Source organism: Podarcis filfolensis, assembly GCF_964270895.1.
Source record: "Podarcis filfolensis genome assembly, chromosome: 11".
Lineage (NCBI taxonomy): Eukaryota > Metazoa > Chordata > Lepidosauria > Squamata > Lacertidae > Podarcis > Podarcis filfolensis.
Window position 1 is genome coordinate 61,862,506 of NC_139613.1, and position 20,223 is coordinate 61,882,728.

Below are 20,223 nucleotides of genomic sequence, written 5' to 3' on the forward strand. Positions count from 1 at the left end.
ACCCTTCCCCTCTGCAGGGAGGTAGGACCAATTCAGATCATCTGCCCCCCTGCCACTTAATGGATCCAAATGGTTTCAGAGAGTGGTAGGGGATGCTTTATCCCATGTTGATGGCCTTTCAACTGGTTCCCTGGTGGCCCGCTGGAATGTGGAGTTAACCAGGACTATCGACTGTCTGGCTCTGAAGCGTCCACTCCGATTGCATGGAGCCAAGACAGCCCATGGTTTTCCCTGGAGCTGAGGGCGATGAAACAATCGCTGAGACGGCTAGAGCGCCAGTGGCAGAAAACCCATTTTGAATCGGACTGGACACAGGTTAGAGCTCAACATCGAGCCTACCAACTGGCGATAGCGATAGCAAAGAGGACTTTCTTCACCGCCTCTATTGCATCTGCAGAAAATAGTAGCAGGAGACTCTTTAAGGTGGTTTGCAGTTTAACGGAACCACCTTTGCCATCGGGGCCTGGTAACAATTTTGCAAAGTTTTTTTGCAGATAAAGTCACTCAGATTTGGAAAGAGGTAGACTCCACCGTGAGAGCTGGGCCAGGGTGGGAGAGTACTAGAGTCCTGTCTAGTCAAGTTGCGTGGGATCAATTCCAATCTGTTACCTCCCAGGATGTGGACAGGCTGTTTGGACAAGTGAAACCAACCACCTGTCTCCTTGATCCTTGCCCATCCTGGCTCATAAAAGCGAGCCGGGAAGGTCTAGGCCTGGCTTCCTCAACCTCGGCCCTACAGATGTTTTGAGACTACAATTCCCATCATCCCTGACCACTGGTCCTGCTAGCTAGGGATCTTGGGAATTGTAGGCCAAAACAATCTGGAGGGCTGAGGTTGAGGAAACCTGGTCTAGTTAATGGGCTTCGCAGGGTGATGAATGCTTCCCTCCGCGAGGGAGCCTTCCCAGACCCGCTGAAAGAGGCGGTCATTAAACAGCTTCTTAAAAAAACATCTTTAGACCCGGCCAATATGGCCAGCTATGGCCCAGTCTCAAATCTTCCATTCTTGGACAAGGTGATTGAGTGGGTGGTTGCTGAAGAACTCCAAGCATGCTTGGAGGATGTGGACCATTTGGATCCCTTCTAGTTGGGATTTAGGCCTCATCATGGGATTGAAACTGCTTTGGTTGCACTGGTCGATGATCTCCGGCGGGCAAGGGACAAAGGTGAAAGCTGTTTCCTAGTTCTGCTGGATCTCTCAGCGGCCTTAGATACCATTGACCATGACATCCTTCTGGACCATCTAGAGGGGCTGGTAGCTGGGGGCACTGTTATACAGTGGTTCCACTCCTTCCTCCTGGGTCATGTCCAGAAAGTGGTGTTGGAGGATGAGTGTTCAGACCCCTGGGCTCTCACCACAAGCCTCAGAGTTCCGTCCTCTTGCCTCATGCCATTTAACAACTATATAAAGCCGCTGGTGGAGATCAGGGGGTTTGATACCCTGCTCAACCTCTCTTTTAAATAAGAACCAGTGAAGGTGGTGAAGGTCCTGTTTGAGTGTCTGGAGGCGGTTGGAAGATGGATCACGGCTAACAGATTGAGGTTGAATCCTGACAAGAGAAGTACTATTTTGGGGACAGAGGTGGGCTGGTGTGGAGGACACCCTGGTTCTGAATGGGGTAACTGTGCCCCTGAAGGACCAGGTGCACAGCCTGGGAGTCATTTTGGACTCCCAGCTGTCCATGGAGGCGCAGGTCAAGTCTGTGTCCAGGGCAGCTGTCTACCAGCTCCATCCGGTACGCAGGCTGAGAGCCTACCGGCCTGCAGACTGTCTTGCCAGAGTGGTGCATGCTCTATTTATCTCCCGCTTGGACTACTGCAGTGCTCTCTACGTGGGGCTACCTTTGAAGGTGACCCGGAAACTACAACTAACCCAGAATGTGGCAGCTAGACTGGTGACTGGGAAAGGCCGCCGAGACCACATTACACTGGTCTTGAAAGACCTACATTGGCTCCCAGTACATTTCCTTCTGGTGTTTCCCTCACTGTGAGAAGTGAGGTTACAGGGAACCAGGCAGAGGGCCTTCTTGGTGGTGGCGCCCGCCCTGTGGAACGCCCTCCCACCAGATCTCAAGGAAATAAACAACTAGCTGACTTTTTGAAGACACCTGAAGGCAGCCCTATTTAGGGAAGTTTTTAATGTTTGTTGTTTATCTTTTTTTAATCTTTTGTTGGAAGCCGCCCATAGTGGATGGCGAAACACAGCCAGGTGGGCAGGGTAGAAATATATTATTATTATTATTATTATTATTATTATTATTATTATTATTATTATTCACTACAGCTGTGGAGGTAGGTTGCACCCCACAATTTGATAATAGCCCAATTTAAAATTGCTTGAACTAGTCCCCATGCTACCATAGTGTTTTCTTTTTGTTGATGTATTAAAGATGGAAGGAGATGAAGAAATACAGATGATGCAAGTGAGGAGGAAAAAATAAATGATTATTATAAAATAAATTAATAAACATGCTTAGAGATGTGTCCTGGGTCTGAAAATACTGAAGATAACTGTAGCACACTTGTTCCCATTTGGTTAAAGTTTGCATCTGCTGATGATGTCTATATTTACTTGAACTCAGTAAGTCCCACTGAGTTCGGTGGGACTTCTAACTTAGACGACATGGATGGTGTTGCAGTCTTTGCAAAAATGTAGAAACTCAAGTACTGTACCTTAATTTAGGATACACACTTTCTTTCCTTTCCCCTTTTGTTGAACATCTCCCTCATTCCTGAACACAAAGGGTTGCAAGAAGTATTTCCATAAGCAGAACTCCATTCACAGGATTTTCCTTGCTTACTTTTCCTTCTCCCTGCAAACCCCACAAATCTGTTCTAGAGGCATGGGAAACCCTCCACAACAGTGTGGGGGGGCAAGCTGGCAAGCTGCCAAGGGAAGGAGTTCAGCTAAGCTAAAATCCCATTCTTCCACCTCCAGTGGGAACCTCTGCTAGGTCTCAATCCCTTGCGCAGATGGAAGGAGCCCTTTGATTTTCAGAAGGCTAACTGTGAATGTTTGGAAAACGCATATATGAAACTGACGCCAGTCTTTCTTTCCTTTGTCCAGATTCATATGAAGACCATGCCAGCTGCCATGTACAGACTCTTGACCGCACAGGAACAACCGGTTTACATCTAAAGTTGTCGCACCCAGTGTGCAGGGGAGACACTTTTCCTCGTTAGTGGAATTTTCTTGTGCTGCATTTTTATTTCTGCAGCAACATGTCTCACTCTTGTTTCTCACCTTTTATCATTCTGTGTACAAGATGACATTTTGGGTTGCACCTTTTTACTACTAGTTTTATGTAATTCTTCACAAAACAGAAAACTAACCAAGAATTTCTTGTTCACGCACGCACGCACACACACACTTGTTCCAGCTACATCATTTTATGCCTCTCTGGCTGTTAGGATAGAAAATAAAGTTAGAAAGCTCTTTTTACCAAATAGGTAAAATTCTCTTCTTTGAGTGACAGAAAGGATACAGATTTGTTTTATCCTACATAGCTGCTGTTAGGTGTATGTTAGCAACAAGCTGACAATTTTGCCCTAAAGAAAAAGTTGTGATGTGTTTGAAAAAGGAAATGAGATGACACCTTGTCTTTCAGGTGAGCTCTGCTTTCCTAATGTAGCTCAAGACCTGTCTATGAGGAGGGGGCCTGCTGCTGGGTTCTGCTCATCCCATGCTGAAAATCCTCTGGGAATAAAATGTACATTGTCTAGAGATGATGCTGCAAGGTCTTTCTCCACCACCTCACACACTCCCCAAAGTCTCCTATTTGCCATGTGCAGCATGATTTTTCTTGCAACGGCTTTTCTGTTCGGTACTTTCTAAGATTGAGTGGTCCACCAGAAACAGTGTGGGGTGTGTGGACAATACTGCTGTCAGATCTTAACTTTCTAACTTTTTTTCCATTTGTGTATGTATGAATGTGTCTGTGGGCTGATAGGCTGTCACATTTTAAAATTGTATGCTTGATATTTATGTATTTCAGCAAGTCTACATGCAGTTCCAAATGGTTTTGTTTTGAGCCAGTTTACTTCTAACATATCTTTGGTCCAAAAGTTTGTATTTAATTTTTTTTAAAGAAAATTTCTCATTAATTTTGGACCATAGCAAAATAGTGGAAGGTATAAACTTAATTTATTTTGTAATATATATATATAAATATATATATAAATATATGTAAAGTTAATCCCATGCCTGGGATACTAAAAGGGTATGCTCACTTACTGTAGATGCTCGTGCAATGAAAGAGCATTCCAAAAGGCTTTGGTCATAATATTTAAAATCAAAGGAGTCCATAGACTGTAATATGCTCCTGTGGCACCTTAAACACTTAAAAATTTATTATGGCATGATCCTTTTTGGGGCAGAGCCCACAAAAGATTGTGTCATTCACAATACATGTGTTGCTCTTCAAGGGGTCCCAGTATTCTTTGGAGGAAAGAGAGCTGCATTTCTGGAACCTAATATTGTGTGTAGGGGGTAGGAAATCTGGAATACTACTGATAAAGTGGCAGCCCAATTTACTGTCCTGGGCAACACTGCCATATCAGGGGAAGGGGTTGGGGGTGTTTGCATGTTGCATGGATATGCACACATGTTGCAGATTCTGATGGGATTCAGTGCCCTGCATGGGTGTTACATGTGGATCCTACTTCCCACTACAGCCATGGAAGTTCTAGGAAGGAAAGGAGCTGGTTGTGTAACAGATGCTTGAGCCACAACCAAGCCCTGCGATACACACAAGTTGTTAGGGAGGCTAAGGAATGGAATGTTAATTCCCTTTCTTTATTCACAAACGAATTGTTCATGTACAGTTGCATAATATTGCCCATATACAGGGTGAGTCCTTTAAAAGAGGCCCTGTGGATACAGAGTGCACATTTTCCACGGGGCCTCTTTTAAAAGACTCACTCTGTAGTAGTCTTATAGGAGATAATAAGAGAGAGAGAGAAATATTTCAACCTGGACAAGTCTAGCAACAATATCTTCTTCACTTGGCTAACCCCTCAGCCCACGGAAACCAAGAGGCAACTCTGCATTGGAGGGGGCAGGACTTGTGCATATTTGGCTGCATGTTTTGGCCGGCGTCAGATGCTGTTGCTTTATTGCACCACCACAAAGTGGTGTGGACCTGGACAGCATGCTAGATAAGAAACCATTAGCAAATGTATGTAAGCAAAGTCTTTTTCCAAAAAAATTGGCCACATTTTTTCCAAAGCAAAACCAGAAGAATTATTTTCAGCTGTAGGATTTACAGCCTATTGAAGTTATTTAGCTGTGATGCAGGGGGAGTGTGGTGTAAATGAACAAAAAGTTGGAGAGGGAGAAAAAGCCGCACTGTGTCTCAAAAATGGCCTTGAAAAATGTGGATTTTGTGTATGTCATTACAGCTTTTCTACCGGGACAATGGGAAGCGTGCAAGGATTGCATTTTCACTTCTGAAATAGGGAGTTGCAGTAGAAAAGAGAACTATCAGTATCCTTTTGACTAGGCCAAATAATGATGCAAAGAAATATAGGAATTGAGTATCTTCAGAGTAACAACACTGCACAACTCTTTTATTAAATTAAAGGGATTCTAAGCCATGGGATCTCTAAAGATAGTAATGCTGGTATTCCAGATTAACAGCCATAGTTTGTACTTAGTCTGAGGCTACTTAGATTCAGTAAGATGTTTTGAATGGACTTTACACAACAGCACACAACCCCTAAGTTCCTTAACTAAATGCAAAAGTAGCAAATGTAGAGAACATATAAAATTAAATTATACATAGTGTTGTTCACCATTTTTTTCTACCAACTCCAACTAACGGATAGCCCTTTCTTCCCGCTTCCCACAAGGAAACACACTTTCTTCCTCCCAAGCCAGGCATACGCAAACTCGCCCTCCAGATGTTTTGGGACTACAACTCCCATCATCCCTAGCTAACAGGACCAGTTGTCAAGGATGATGGGAATTGTAGTCTCAAAACATCTGAAGGGCTGAGTTTGCCTATGCCTGTCCTAAGCCATTATTCATCTTATCGACACCCAGTCAGGAAAATCTTGTTTCTCTATATACAGAACAGCTTTTCCAGAAAATCCCTGAATGAAAAGCTGGTCTTGAAAGCCCAACCACTTAACCATGTTGACCCACAGAATAGATCTATTTCTTTTTCAGGTTTAGCCAAGAGGCATCTTTTCACAGCTGTTATTAAACATCCAAGATACTAGGATATAAATGGGACTGGAATGGATATATATATATAAAATCAGACCATTACTGGTGGAAACTTAACCATGTCCTTAACTCGATGTCTTTCAAATTATTACATGAGAGTAAAATTATCAATGTCCTAAACCTCTTTGGGCTTGGCCTTTATTGCTCCATCGTAAGTTTCACATTGCTTTCACACACACAGGGCTATTGCACACAGGGCCTCACAGGTGCAGTGGAAGGGGGAGCCAGACATGGAGACAAACCGCTGCTGCTGCTGCTTAGAACTGCAGAAGTTTGGGAAAGTGCTGTCACAATTACAAAAAACATTGTCAACTGTGTTCACATACAACCTGGTTCATGTGGACATTTCTCAGCATGGTTGCAGTGTTGTGCTGCTTGTACATAGGGAATCTGACTTGTGACCTGATTTCCAGCTCTAGACCTCTCAGTGTTAAAGAACCATATGGACTGAAAGGTTATGTTAAAATTGATGTTTTAACAGCTTGTTAAGAAATTCTAGTAAGCATTACGTACTGTATTGGGATCAAAGGAAGAATTTATTTTATACTTGCAAGTTTGCTAAACTCAGCAAGAATGATAGTTGCCTACTTGTGTACTTTATTAATTCTTCCATGTTTACAAAACAGTTGAAATTGCCTCTTGATTTACCATTTTTCTATGTGTGTGTCTGAATTGCATTATAATTTGCAATATGTTTTGGGATTTTTCAAGTACAAGCTTTTGGGGAGAGGGAGGGGAGGTCTTTGTACTTCTGGGAATAAAAAAATCAGTGTCTGAAGATGGCAAGCGTGTTTGTGTGTGTGTGTGTATGTATATATGCATAGGGACTGAGCACAGTACTAAATAATATGAAATTTATACTACTGTTCTGTAAAGAGGGTGAATAGAAATCATTGAAATGCGTCAGGAGAAGTATAGTATTGTATTTGTAACAATTTTGTTCTTGTAAACACTAAACTTGATGAGCTCTCTCTCTCTCTACATATAAATGTGAACCTGGAATGTTGGTACTGCACATTTACTGAATGTAATTTCTCAGACTCTTATCACAGGTTTCTGGCCCCATTCTCTGTAATGCAGCTTGTGGGTGGGATGGGGTGGTTATTTTTTTACTTTATTTTTAATTTTTTGGCCTCTGTTTTGTTGTGATGTATTCATGTGTGCTACATTCCTTTACTTAACAGAGTGCTAATGTCTGTAAGATTTGCAACAATAAAAAATGAAACAAACCAAAAAAGACATTAGGTTATAGCCAAAACTTCATGAATGCTGAACTAGGAAGGTTTATTCTGATTGAACTATCTTGTTATTAATGGATTTCCATTTCCACAACCTTCCAGAACCCCATAAATATTTGTATCCATGTTGGGCAGAGAACTCTCCATGGTCATAACAACTCCCACTTTTACAAGAAGCTGCAATTAATGATTCAGCCCTCCATTTTTTGACATAAAAGAATATTGGTGAAAATCACTTGCTTTGCCCTACAAATATGCACAGAGTGAGGAAGAACATTATGAAGCATAATTTACTTTTAACATCTAAAGAGATTAGTGTAATTGTACTTTGAAATAGTTGAAATAGTTATGTCTCACAAACAACTTAAAAGGAGTGCTTTACATAAGATTAAGAAATTTATTATTTCTACCCTGCCCATCTGGCTAGGTTTCCCCAGGCACTCTAGGAGGCTTCCAACAAAAGATTAAAATACAATATTCCTTCAGATATTAAAAGCTTCACTAAACAGAGCTGCCTTCAGATGTCTTCTAAAAGTTTGGTGGTTTTTTTGTTTGACATCTGGTGGGAGGGTGTTCCACAGGGCAGGCACCATTACCGAGAAGGCCTTCTGCCTGGTTCCCTGTAAATTCACTTCTTGCAGTGAAGGAACCACCAGAAAGGCCTCGGCGCTGCACCTCAGTGTCTGGGCTGAACGATGGGGGTGGAGACGCCCCTTCAGGTATACTGGGCTTTCAAGGTTAGCACCAACACTTTGAATTGTGCTCAGGAACATACTGGGAGCCAATGTAGGTCTTTCAAGACCAGTGTTATGTGGTCTCGGCAGCCTTTCCCAATCACCAGTCTGGCTGCTGCATTCTGGATTAGTTGTAGTTTCTGGGTCACCTTCAAAGGTAGCCCCACATAGAGCGCATTGCAGTAGTCCAAGCGGGAGATAACTAGAGCATGCACCACTCTGGCAAGACTGCCTGCGGGCAGGTAGGGTCTCAGCCTGCATACCAGATGGAGCTGGTAGACAGCCGCCCTGGATACAGAATTGACCTGAGCCTCCATGGACAGCTGGGAGTCCAAAATGACTCGCAGGCTGCGCTCCTGATACTTCAGGGGCACAGTTACCCCATTCAGGACCAGGGAGTCCTCCACACCAGCCCGCCTCCTGTCTTGTCAGGATTCAACCTCAATCTGTTAGCCGCCATCCATCCTCCAACCGCCTACAGACACTCACACAGGACCTTCACTGGTTGATTTGAAAGAGGTAGAGCTGGGTAGCATCCGCATACTGACCCAGCCCAACCCCCCCCCCCCCCGATGATCTCTCTCAGCGGCTTCATGTAGATGTTGAAAAGCATGGGGGAGAGGACGGAACCCAGAGGCAGCCCAGCCCTTCCCGGCTCACTTTTATGAGCCAGGATGGGCAATGATCAAGGAGACAGGTGGTTGGTTGCACTCGTCCAAGCAGCCTATCCACATTCTCAGAGGTAACAGATTGAAATTGATTCCACGCAACCAGACTAGACAGGACTCTAGCACTCTCCCGCCCCGGCCCTGCTCCCACAGTGGAGTCTTTCTGCATCTGAACGACTTTATCTGCAAAAAAGACTTCGCAAAATAATTGCAGGAGATCATGTGACCCGTACCGGGGCCCAATGGTTCCTTTAAACTGCGAACCACCTGAGTCTCCTGCTGCTGTTTTCTGCAGATGCAATAGAGGCGGTGAAGGTCTTCTTCGCCGTTGCTATAGTCACTTGGTAGGCTCGACGTTGACCTCTATCCCATGTCCGGTCCGATTCAAAATGGGTTTTCTGCCACTGGCGCTCTAGCCGTCTCAGCGATTGTTTCATCGCCCTCAGCTCCAGGGAAAACCATGGGCTGTCTTGGCTCCATGCAATCGGAGTGGATGCTTCAGAGCCAGACAGTCGATAGTCCTGGTTAACTCCACATTCCAGCGGGCCACCAGGGAACCAGTTGAAAGGCCATCAACATGGGATAAAGCATCCCCTACCACTCTCTGAAACCATTTGGATCCATTAAGTGGCAGGGGGGCAGATGATCTGAATTGGTCCTACCTCCCTGCAGAGGGGAAGGGTCGCAGAGAAGTCCAGTTGCACCAGGAAGTGATCTGACCATGGCACTAGAGAGCTGGACCAGGGAGAGCCAAATGAAATGCCTTCTCAGTGAAAAAGCTCACTAGGTTTGTTAACCTAGGTCTAGCATTAGGAAGCACCATGAGCCCCGGAAGCAAACGCCTTGCCTGCTGGGGCCCTGCTGCCACTTGCCCCTTCTTCACTGGCTGGAAGGGACCAGAGCAGGTACTCAATGCCTGACACCTGTAGGGTAAGAAGGAGGGCCACTTGGCTCTGACTGGAGTGCAGAAGGCCCTTGGCTTCCATTCAGCTGATTGCGGCATCATGCGCTGCTTTCCCCCACCGCCAGCCTCAAAGAACCCTGAAGTCTTTGGAGCGCAGCTGCACTCCAAAGGCTTGAGGCTTCGGGGACATCCTTTGTAGCCTCTGCAGGGCGCCTTCACCCCGCCACCCTGCGGAGGCTTTGCGCAGCCGTCCCGAAGCTGGAACAGCGAGAAGGAGGGCTGCGCAGCACCCTGCCTCGTTGTTTTGGCTTCGGGGACAGCATGCTGCTATTCGCAAGCCTTGGCAGCCCAGCGGGAACTCCTGCTGGGCTCCGCAGGCTTGCGGAGAGCTGCCCGAAGCCCGGGGTGCACAGGGCCATGCTCCCTGGGCTTTGGGCTGCAGGCAGCTGTCTTTCAAGCCTGTGGAGCCAGGCGGGAACTCCCGCCGGGCTCCAAAGGCTTGCAGATAGCTGCCCAAAGCCCGGGGTGCGCAGTGCAGCGCTCCCCAGGACTCGGGCTGCTGTCTGCAAGCCTGCGGATAGCTTCCTGAAGCCTGGAACGCGAGAGGGGTCGGTGCGCACCGACCCCTCTCGCTCTCCAGGCTTCAGCGAAAGCCTGCATTTGCTCCATAGGACGCACACACTTTTCCCCTTCATTTTTGGAGGGGAAAAAGTGCGTCCTATAGAGCGAAAAATACGGTATATTGTTCAACCAAGGGTAGTGAAAACACTCAGAGGTGGAGTCCTTCCTTGCTAGAGTGGCTTGTACTTTCACCTTAGCCTTTTTCCTGAATGGGACAGCAATGTACGCTCTTCTGAGGGCTCTCCTTATCTCCTTAACACTTTCAGGTAGCATGTTCAAAAAATTAAAGCCAAGTTCATTCAATGGCTGAGAGGCCCATTGTAAACTCTTTATATTAATTTTGTTTTTACTCTTAACACATGTGGACAACATTGGTGTTTTCCATTACGTATTTATCCAGCTGAATAGTTGTGATTGAGGGTGTGATTCATCTGCTAATGAGTGTATAGCACCAATTGATCTCCAGAGAAGGGTGGAGGAGAGAGAACACTTTTAGTTTGACATCAATTCCAATGGCTAACTCTATCACATATTTCCTTGGAGACAAAACACAAGCAATTAACTGCAGATCGCAAGTGAAACCACAGCTACTGGAGGCATAAAGCCCTTCTACAGAAGTTTAAGTAGAACGAATCAGTTGCTTCAAAACATCTTCGAACACATGCTCTTATTTCTTCCCAACACCCAATAAAAGTGCTTCTCATATATACAAATTGCACCTGAATATACTTGATTTAAAGACAGCTTCAAATTGGAACATTCTGAGGTTTTCCTAGAAGTAACCTCTTCCAACAGTGTCCTCAAGTATTGTTTCCAAAAGCAGCAATAAGTATGAAATACAGATTAACTTGTTTTTTCACAGAGTGGTTTTCTGGTCTGTTCATTGCATCTGATAAAAGTACTCATAGCTATTAGTTCAGAGCACTGTTTCGCGTACAACTCCAATGAGACTATGTGGCCGTTCAGGCTCTGACCTCTGTGTTCTCTCCAGCCGCCGGGTTTCTGCTGTAGTAAAAGTACTCACATCCCCACAGCTCTCCAAGTGCAGGAGTCCTGGGTGCCTTCTAAAAGGCAGCGTATATGCCTTTGATGCAGATGAACACGCAGGGATCATTACCTTCACAAAAAAGGGTGGGAAAGTACAGTTTTGTTTACCTTATAACACCTTCCATTCACATTTTTATATCAAGGGAGGAAAACAGTTACTTCTCATTATGAAAATCCCAACAATCTTAAAACACTAAAATGGGCCATTCAGTATGTTGAAAAAGAGTCAAGTCACATAACTTTATTTATTTGGAATGCTACCTAAAAAGACTCTAATTTAGTCTTTTATTGATGGGTCTATAGCACTTACTCCTAACGATAGCAAAACTGTTCAGTAATCCAGACAAATGAGTTGCATCCACTTTGCTTTTTAAAAAGATTTTTTTTTTTTAGGATAAAAGCAACAAGAGGCCTATGGCAAACAGGCTGGTTTCAAAACTTGAGCCATTTCCACTCCTTTCCTAGTTCAGTATGGAATTGGACAAGCAGGAAATAATCTCGTATTTGATAGTAACCTAGCAAACCAAAGCAGATATATTAAGAGACGATCCATTCCCCCAGCACATACTCTTCTTCCCCTGTTTGTGGTGTTATTTGTGTATCTAAGACTTATCCACCTCCCAGCTCCAGACTTTAAAGGGCTGCAGATAATCAAAGGGGCTGGTCCATATTTTTATGTTTTGCTAAATGAGTTTGGAGGCTTCATTCACAAGTATCATAGTCCTTTTGGTTATTTTCCAAGTGAGTAAAATATTATTCCATACTTGTCAGTAGTACTACATCAGTATATAATGAGTTTTTTTCCTGCATTAACATGATCACTACCTCCACATGAAGTTAGCATCTGTTTATCCTTCTTGCTGTCAGATATGTCAATTGCAGTGAAGGAACATAGGAGTTCAGCTGCAATAATCAATTACCTGCTCAAGGAAGCTGGCACTGTGGATGGCTTCCTCCATGTGCTCCTCATCTGATTTTAAAACACATTTTATGTCTTCCACTAGTTCATGTATGTCAGGGGTCATGGTGCAGGACGACTGCTCTAGAAACCTTGCCACGAGCAGTTTAGTATCCATGTAGGATTTGTAGTCTATCAAAGACCGAGGCCGTGAGCGCAAGGCCTTTGCTCTCAGACTCTTTCGCAAAGTGACAGTAGCTAGTTCTGGTTTTAATTCTGTTTGGGTAGCAGCTTCACAACTCAGCACTGGACCTGAAAAGAAAAAGGAAATGCTTCTGGGTAGCATATACGTAGGCTTGCATCCAGCACTTCGAATTGTGCACAGCAGAGCATGTGATGTTTGCCAAACCCTCCTACCTCCCAAAAGAATAAGGCAGATCAGCTGTCTTTAGCTATAAAAAAGGGAACCTGATAATCATAGGTCTTACAAAAGTGTAGAGTCAATCAGTATTAAGGATACATATATTTCAGAGAAGTATATGTTTTTATTATGACTTACTATGGTCATCCACACTCAACCATACTACTTGCAACTTGCACAATATTGCCTTGGATTGCATGATAGCAGTCTTGACTGCTTACTAGATGCAGAAAACGTAGTTGGCGTGAAATTTAATGGTGGCTTCAAATAATTCTAAATATTAGTATTGTATAGAATAGGCATACAACAGACTGGAACAGATGCTTAAGAAGTTATTAGTATTTTCTAGCTCTGTTCCAGAAACTTGATCTGGCTTTGGCCCCAAAAGACTTCAGTTCAAATCCTGTATTTGCCAAAAATTCATTGGATGGGCTTTAACTCTGCCACTAGACCGGCAACTCATAACCAGAAAATAAGATGGTAAAACTGTTTGTGATAGTACTACTATAAGGCGACCCCTATTTTTTTGAACCCAAAATTAAGAAATCAGTATTTTAAACATCAAATAGAACAACTTTGAGCTTTTTGGGAGGAGGTCACCCCAAGTTGTTTTTTGAGGGAAGTTGCCTTAAGTTCCTGAGCTTTTTTTTTTTTTTTTTGCAGCAGTTGGCCCAAGTTAGGGTTGCCATATTTCAAGAACCAGAACCCGGGCACCTGCACCAGGGCCCAAGCCCTGTGCATTCACCATCTATGTATAAGATGACCCCCACTTTTGGACTAAACAAATTTAGCAAACAGCAGTGTCAGACACAGAAAACTACAGTATCTGAATGGTAAAGTGCAAATACAGGCCTAACACTTCATCTACTATTTGTAGTAGTATGCAAAATGACATCCCTGAAGATGTATTTTACAAAATTGTTGCTAGGATTAAGAAACTACTAAGGAATACACACTAACAAGACAGACAAACAGACACACAATTTTTACATTAGTTAACTTGCTTCTCCAAGGCATCAGTCCAATTACAGATCAAAAAGTCTTAAATGCAAATACAGTGGTACCTTGGGTTAAGTACTTAATTCGTTCCGGAGGTCCGTTCTTAAGCTGAAACTGTTCTTAACCTGAAGCACCACTTTAGCTAATGGGGCCTCCTGCTGCTGCCACGCCGCCGGAGCACGATTTCTGTTCTCATCCTGAAGCAAAGTTCTTAACCTGAAGCACTATTTCTGGGTTAGCGGAGTGTGTAACCTGAAGCATATGTAACCTGAAGCGTATGTAAGCTAAGGTACCACTGCAGACCTCTTTTATTTTGCAGCCCGAAATGGCTGCTTACCTGGCTCTTGGGTGGGCAGCAGTTGCGGCCTAGCACGGCTTCCCCTCTTCCACCAGGGGGGCAAAAAGCCTATTTGTCGTGACTGGCAACTGGGACCTCCTTTGCCACTGTGGATGGCAGGATAACCTGCTAACACCAAAATTTGAACTGCCCAATTGGGCAAAAACAGGGTCAGAGTCTAGGTCTTCACTCCCGTCCACTGGCTGAAAATAAAAGTGAGTGGGTCCACAACTGAAAGCTATAGTAAATTTCCTTAGAGGAAAACCCCAGTCACCTCTTGGTGGAAATCCATGCAGCACAGGATCACTTTTTGATCGTTTCCTGAGAGGCTTGAGGACTGTCTTGGAGGTTCCTGCAGGGACTAAACTGGCATCCGGATGCAAGGTGGTCTCTCCAGTTATAGAATTACGTTCATCACCACCTACTGCAAAAACAAAGTAACAACTCAGAAGGGAAAAGAAAATCAGTTAGAATAAGCTTGCATGTAATGAAGTGTGTAGAAAAAAAGATCCTCGGGACATGTATTAATATTTATTTCAAACAGATTTCTATGACTATTTCTAAATCAAATATTGGCTCCCAAGCAATTATTATTTTTTAAAAACTATGTATTACTCACACTAAGTTATTTGTAAAAGAGAAAAAATACTCCTTGTCACAGGTAGCACCAACAGGGCATTCTAAAGCAACATCCAAAAACATTTTTACTGTGTGTGTGTGTCACATCTGGCAAAATTATGTTCACATTACTCAAGGAACCAAAGTTTAAGCAAAACATCTTAGAAATGTTAGGGCATTATTCAGTCATTTCATGAAGCAGCTGGTACCATAGGTGACAACGTTCACATCTACAGAACAAAAGGCTTCCAAAGCCCTACTAGATACATTCTTATCATGGTGAGCTGGTTCCCTATCCTCACCCTCTACCCCCCCCCCATCCAACAGCAAGCGTCCTCCTACCATTGCAGGTTTCTTGGGATGGACCCTCCACATGGTCTGAGTAGACCACAGGAGACTTCTATAGGCTGAATGACCTGCCAGGTAGCACAGGGCTACATCTCAGTCCTGTGCACAAAGGCTCACTTAATCTGAATCTGACATCACCCCAGTTGAACAGCTGGGTCCATAGAAAAAGGAGTTAATTCAGAAAGACAAAATAAAAACAATTAAAGATTAGGAGTACCATCTCAAATCTGTCAAACACAAAGAAGCAAACATTGTGGACAAAAAGAAAAGGCCAAGTTCATTCCTTCAGTAATACAGTGGAACCTTGGTTTTCAAATGTAATCTGTTCCAGAAGACTCTTTGACTTCTGAAACTTTCAAAAACTGAGGATCAAAGGGCGGTTGGCAAAATGCATTGAAAAAGTGGAGAAGCTGCTCAACCTCCGAGGCACATTCAAAAACGGAAGCAATTACTTCTGGGTTTTCGGCTTTCAGGTTCCGAATTGTTCGGCTTCTGAGAAGCTCAAAAACCAAGGTTCAACTGTAATACAAAAATGATATAAGGTCCCATTCTTGCTGAAATATTTACAGATATAAAGGATCATTGCCTGATACATGGAACTTGGAAAAGCACACACATCATAGTGCTACCAAAACCAAATAAAGACTTTGAGTCGGTTGAGTCCTTCAAAATTTGGAAAAGCTTAATTTTGGTCCAATGATCCGAGAGATTAGACAAAAATTGAAAACTTGGAGCAAGGGTTCGCTGTCATGGTTGGGCCAAATCGCCACTATAAAAATGATGGTGCCTCTTCAGATTCTTACCAATAACCATAGAAGACAAAAAATTACAAAATTGGCAAAACATGCTTCTAAAATTTATACACCAGAATAAAAGACCAAGGTTACCATATAAAGCATTATATAAACCAGCCAAAGGAGGTGGCAGTACCTAATACTCCTCACGGGGTCTCTGCCATGGGAGCATATTCACCCAGTGCTTTTCAAGCTGCACTGGCTCCCGGTGGAGTACAGGATCAGATTTAAGGTGCTGCTTTGGACCTTTAAAGCCCTTCACGGCCTAGGACCCTCGTACCTATGGGACCGCCTCTCCCGGTATGCCCCACGGAGAGCCTCAAGGTCCATAAATAGCAACACCCTAGAGGTCCCGGGCCCTAAGGAAGTTAGATTGGCTTCAACCAGAGCCAGAGCCTTTTCAACTCTGGCTCCGGTCTGGTGGAACGCTCTGCCTCATGAGACCAGGGCCCTGCAGGATCCGATTTCTTTCCGCAGGGACTGTAAGACAGAGTTGTTCCGCCTGGCCTTTGGCTTGGAGCCAATTTGATTCCCTCCCTCCCTCTCTTTCTTTTTTCTTTTCCTTCTCCTTCTGCGATGAGGCTACATTTTAATATTTTAATGTTTCAATATTTTAATGTTGTATTTTTTAATTTTGTTTTTAAGTTGTAATCATTTAACTTGTTTTTATTATTGCTTGTAAGCCGCTCTGAGCCCGGCCTATTATTATTATTATTATTATTATTATTATTATTATTAATACCATGTATGCAGCTGCCCATCTACATAGCATTTTTCTGGTAATTCAAGGATCTCAACAAATAGCTTGGCTAAATATGAAAAACCCAAATGAACAGAATTCAGTAAGAGGGGTCCCATTTTGGCAAATTAATTTAAAAAATTTACTGAGCTAGAAGACCCCTCTTTATTATCTAATCTAAAAGTGTGGAAGAAATGGTTCCCAAGGATGGCCTCTCAGCTTTCTCCTGTAATACCATTGGCATTTCACCCTACTTTCTATAATAGAGACAGAACATTCCCCTTTGAAAAATGGGAAAATGTGGGCCTGTTTTGGCTTAAAGACTTTTACAAAGAAAACACCCCTTTGTTTGGATTAATACTACAAGAAATGGTTCAAAACTTTTCCCACAATTGGATGGTAATCCATCAAGTCATCCATTTTATAAGTAGCACAGAAATCTGCAAACAAGGGACGAAGTCACTAACTACATTTGAAAATATTTTATATACCAGAGACCCTAGAGGTAATGGTCTAATTGCTTTAATCTATAAAGTGATTGTAAATTTTTCAACCTCAAAGCCCTCCATGTTGAAGACTAGATGAGAAAGAGACTTGGGAGAAGGGATTGATGAAGGATTGTGGGAAGGAATGTGGCAAAAAGCCCCCTTTCAAGCTATTTCTGCCCGAATAAGAGAAAACACCTTAAAGCTAACCCACAGATGGTACTTGCATTCCACATTGCTGAGCAAAATAGACAAAAATATTTCTCCGCAATGTTGGAGAAATTGTGGGAATGAAGGAACATTTATACACATGTGGTGGAAATGCCCATTGATTAAAAACTTCTGGTTAAAAATATTTCAGGAAATGGAACAAATTACATCTTAATCGATCAATTTAGATCCCAAATATAGAATATTTGCAGATGAAGCACAAAATCTTAGAGACAAAGACAAAATTGTGCATCTTATAACTGCAGCATGTCTTGCTGTTGCTAGACACTGGAGGACATTAAACGTGAACCTATATGAAGTTTGGTATGCTTATGTCTGGGAATTAATTTTGATGGAAAAGTTAACAGAAAGGGTATGTGAAAGAAAACGTGAGAAACTACATAACTTTTACATAACATGGTACTCCTTTAGTACATATGCATCTAAGAAAGAACATGCATTTAAACCACCTAAGACACATGGAAGCATGTGGAATATTTTTTAAACCAGCAACTGTAGAAATAATTTTTTATTTCATTATATTACTAATGTAATTACCTGGACGTAGTTGGGGCTGTTTTTTTGGGGGGGGGGTGTTAGGGGAAAACTGTACTTGATTGCTTGTATTTGATTATATGTTGTACTTATATTCAACTAATAAAATATTCAAACAAACAAACAAATAAATAAATGATATAATTAGCTTTGGAAACAAATGTTTTGGGTACATGTGTGATCATCTTGGCCCAGTTCCTAGTGAAATGAAATTAAGTTAGATGATGATAATTTTATTTCTACCCTGCCCATCTGGGTGTAGACAAAAGCTTGCTGAACCTCAGACTGAACTCAATTCAATTCAAGATCAGCTTGAATTGCTAAAACCATCTGCTAATCTCTTTAGCTGCTGCCTACAAAGGACAAATCAACAGGAGAACTGCAAAGATGGGGTGAGTGGCAGACAAAGTCTTGTTCAGGGGTCAAGAGCTAGTTGGAAAAAAGCCATGTTTCAGGATTTCTGCCAGAGATGCACAAAGTTAGCATCATCCAGCTGCTCTGCAGTTAGACAACCAATACCGTTCTTTGCCACCAACATTTCTAAAAGCATTATATTAACAGAAATCTACCATAAGTCAGCTTGAATCTGTTTGTCCTCATCCATCTAGTGATACAAAGCCATAAACTTTATTCTATCAGGGTTCCTGAATTCAACATTTCCCTGATAGAATATAATATTTCTGCAAAAAAGTTTAAATAAACCAATGCATTTATTCAAAACCTATTTAAAACTTTTTTCACAGACCAACCTTGGTAGAACTGCATACTGTTTTTTTGTTTGCTCTTATCTGAAGCTACACTGTAATTTTTTTAAAATTATAAAGTACTGTTGAACAATCTGGTGAATCTTCTATGAATCAGTTTGAAGCTCAAAAGCAGAGGGTGCTTTCTCCCATAATTTAGATAAAAATGGTTAGTCACCCCTTATTCCTGATGTGGGGTTCTAGGAACACGTTTTGCAGGTGAATCACCTTTAATACTCTTAACTGTGGTCAATTGTTCAAATGAAATCCCATGTTAGATGCTGCACTGTTGAAAACAATAGTAGGAAACATCTGTTACAGAGGTGCATCCGCTGGCTGCTTATTCATTCAGTATCAACTCCACCACAACACTTCCAAAGGCGTTTTTTTCAAGTACTTAAAATCAAGCCTACATCTTTACCTGGAGATACTTGTGCCTCATTCTGTCCTGGTGAGCCAATCACTGCTTCTGAAGCATCTGAAATTTGAAATGTGTTTCCCTAAATAAAAAATTAACATTACCCACATAAATATTAATAGGGAATTCATAGAAAGGACAATTCAAGAGCTCTTCAGTATCTTGGTAAAACCAACACCTATCCTCCCATTCAAAGACCAATAAATATTAAAGAGCTAGCAAGCAAGCATATAATCCTTGGGCCATAGGTAGGGGTGGGGTATAAGAAGCTGGGCAAAAAGCAAGACAAACCATATTATGCTTGGTTTTTTAAACTAATTATTATCAAAATGAGTTATGCAAATGGAAAGTAGCTTATCCCTCAGGGAAAACTTCATTAATATTTTTAAAGCCTGCTTTGAACAGCAAAACATGTTATATATATTTTAAAATTCAGATTACCAGTGAAATTGAAGATACTATTTATGCCTTTTCAGCTTCTAGTATTACACTCAGGTTTAGGGACTGGACTCTGATTCTCACCATACATGGAGTAGATTCACTGAAAATCAATGAGGTTGAGTTCCACTGGTTTAAATGGGTCTACTCAGTGCATGACTATGTTTGGATCCAATACTAGGATACTACAAAAACCAAAAGTATATAGTCAAGATGCATATAATCTAATACTAGGATACTACAAAAAAACAACACTACAAAAAAAGGAAAAGTATATACTCAAGAAACATAAAATCCAAACTAGCTAAATATCTTTCATTCCCAATTTAGCAACTTCCAGTTAAAACCTGAACGTATTTAGCTACTTATTCCTAAGCAGAAAAATGAAAATTCAATAACCTGCTGTGAAAGCACATCAAGTTGGTGGAATCCAGTGGACAGTACCTGCGCATGATTCTGGCCAACCACAGCTTCATAAGGAGGTGGGGAATCAAGCGGGCAAAAAACCTCAACTCCTTTAATTCTGGCTCCATAAATATGTGGCAGTGGGATGACATCAGAACCCAGCATCCTAGGAGAAAAAGGTTGTATCAGCTATAAAGTTCCCTCGACTCTTCTATGGAAAGTGGTCCCACAGAATTCAGTGACCACAGCAGATATCATTCTTTTGTGGAAGAGCAAATTGTAGGATACTCTTTCAAGAATCTTCACAGGGCCTCTAACATAACCCAAACAGAGACTGTTATCTGTGAAAACATAAGCCAAATAATTTAAATACT

General features: G+C 42.4%; 2 protein-coding genes across 29 annotated transcripts in view; one reads left to right on the top strand and one right to left on the bottom strand.

Moving 5' to 3' along the window:
* The window catches only part of APBA1 (amyloid beta precursor protein binding family A member 1), an 85,746-nt gene extending 78,280 nt beyond the window's left edge, over nt 1-7,466 (top strand). For 25 of the 27 annotated variants that reach the window (XM_083576749.1, XM_083576743.1, XM_083576751.1 and 22 more), the window contains one exon: nt 3,068-7,466. In XM_083576749.1, coding sequence (XP_083432875.1) covers nt 3,068-3,139 — 72 coding nt within the window. In that variant the 3' untranslated portion in view covers nt 3,140-7,466. The remainder of the gene's footprint in view (nt 1-3,067) is intronic. The other 2 variants (XM_083576755.1, XM_083576738.1) reach the window with 1 other exon arrangement.
* Nucleotides 7,467-10,688: 3,222 nt separating this feature from the next.
* The window catches only part of ENTREP1 (endosomal transmembrane epsin interactor 1), a gene marked incomplete at its 5' end in the record, with an annotated part of 40,783 nt that continues 31,248 nt past the window's right edge, over nt 10,689-20,223 (bottom strand). The window contains 5 exons of one of the 2 annotated variants that reach the window (XM_083576900.1): nt 10,689-11,511; nt 12,362-12,651; nt 14,371-14,520; nt 19,010-19,088; nt 19,889-20,015. In XM_083576900.1, the coding sequence (XP_083433026.1) occupies nt 11,311-11,511; nt 12,362-12,651; nt 14,371-14,520; nt 19,010-19,088; nt 19,889-20,015 (847 nt within the window). In that variant the 3' untranslated portion in view covers nt 10,689-11,310. Of the gene's footprint in view, nt 11,512-12,361; nt 12,652-14,370; nt 14,521-19,009; nt 19,089-19,843; nt 20,016-20,223 lie in introns of both variants that reach the window. The other variant, XM_083576899.1, reaches the window with a different exon arrangement.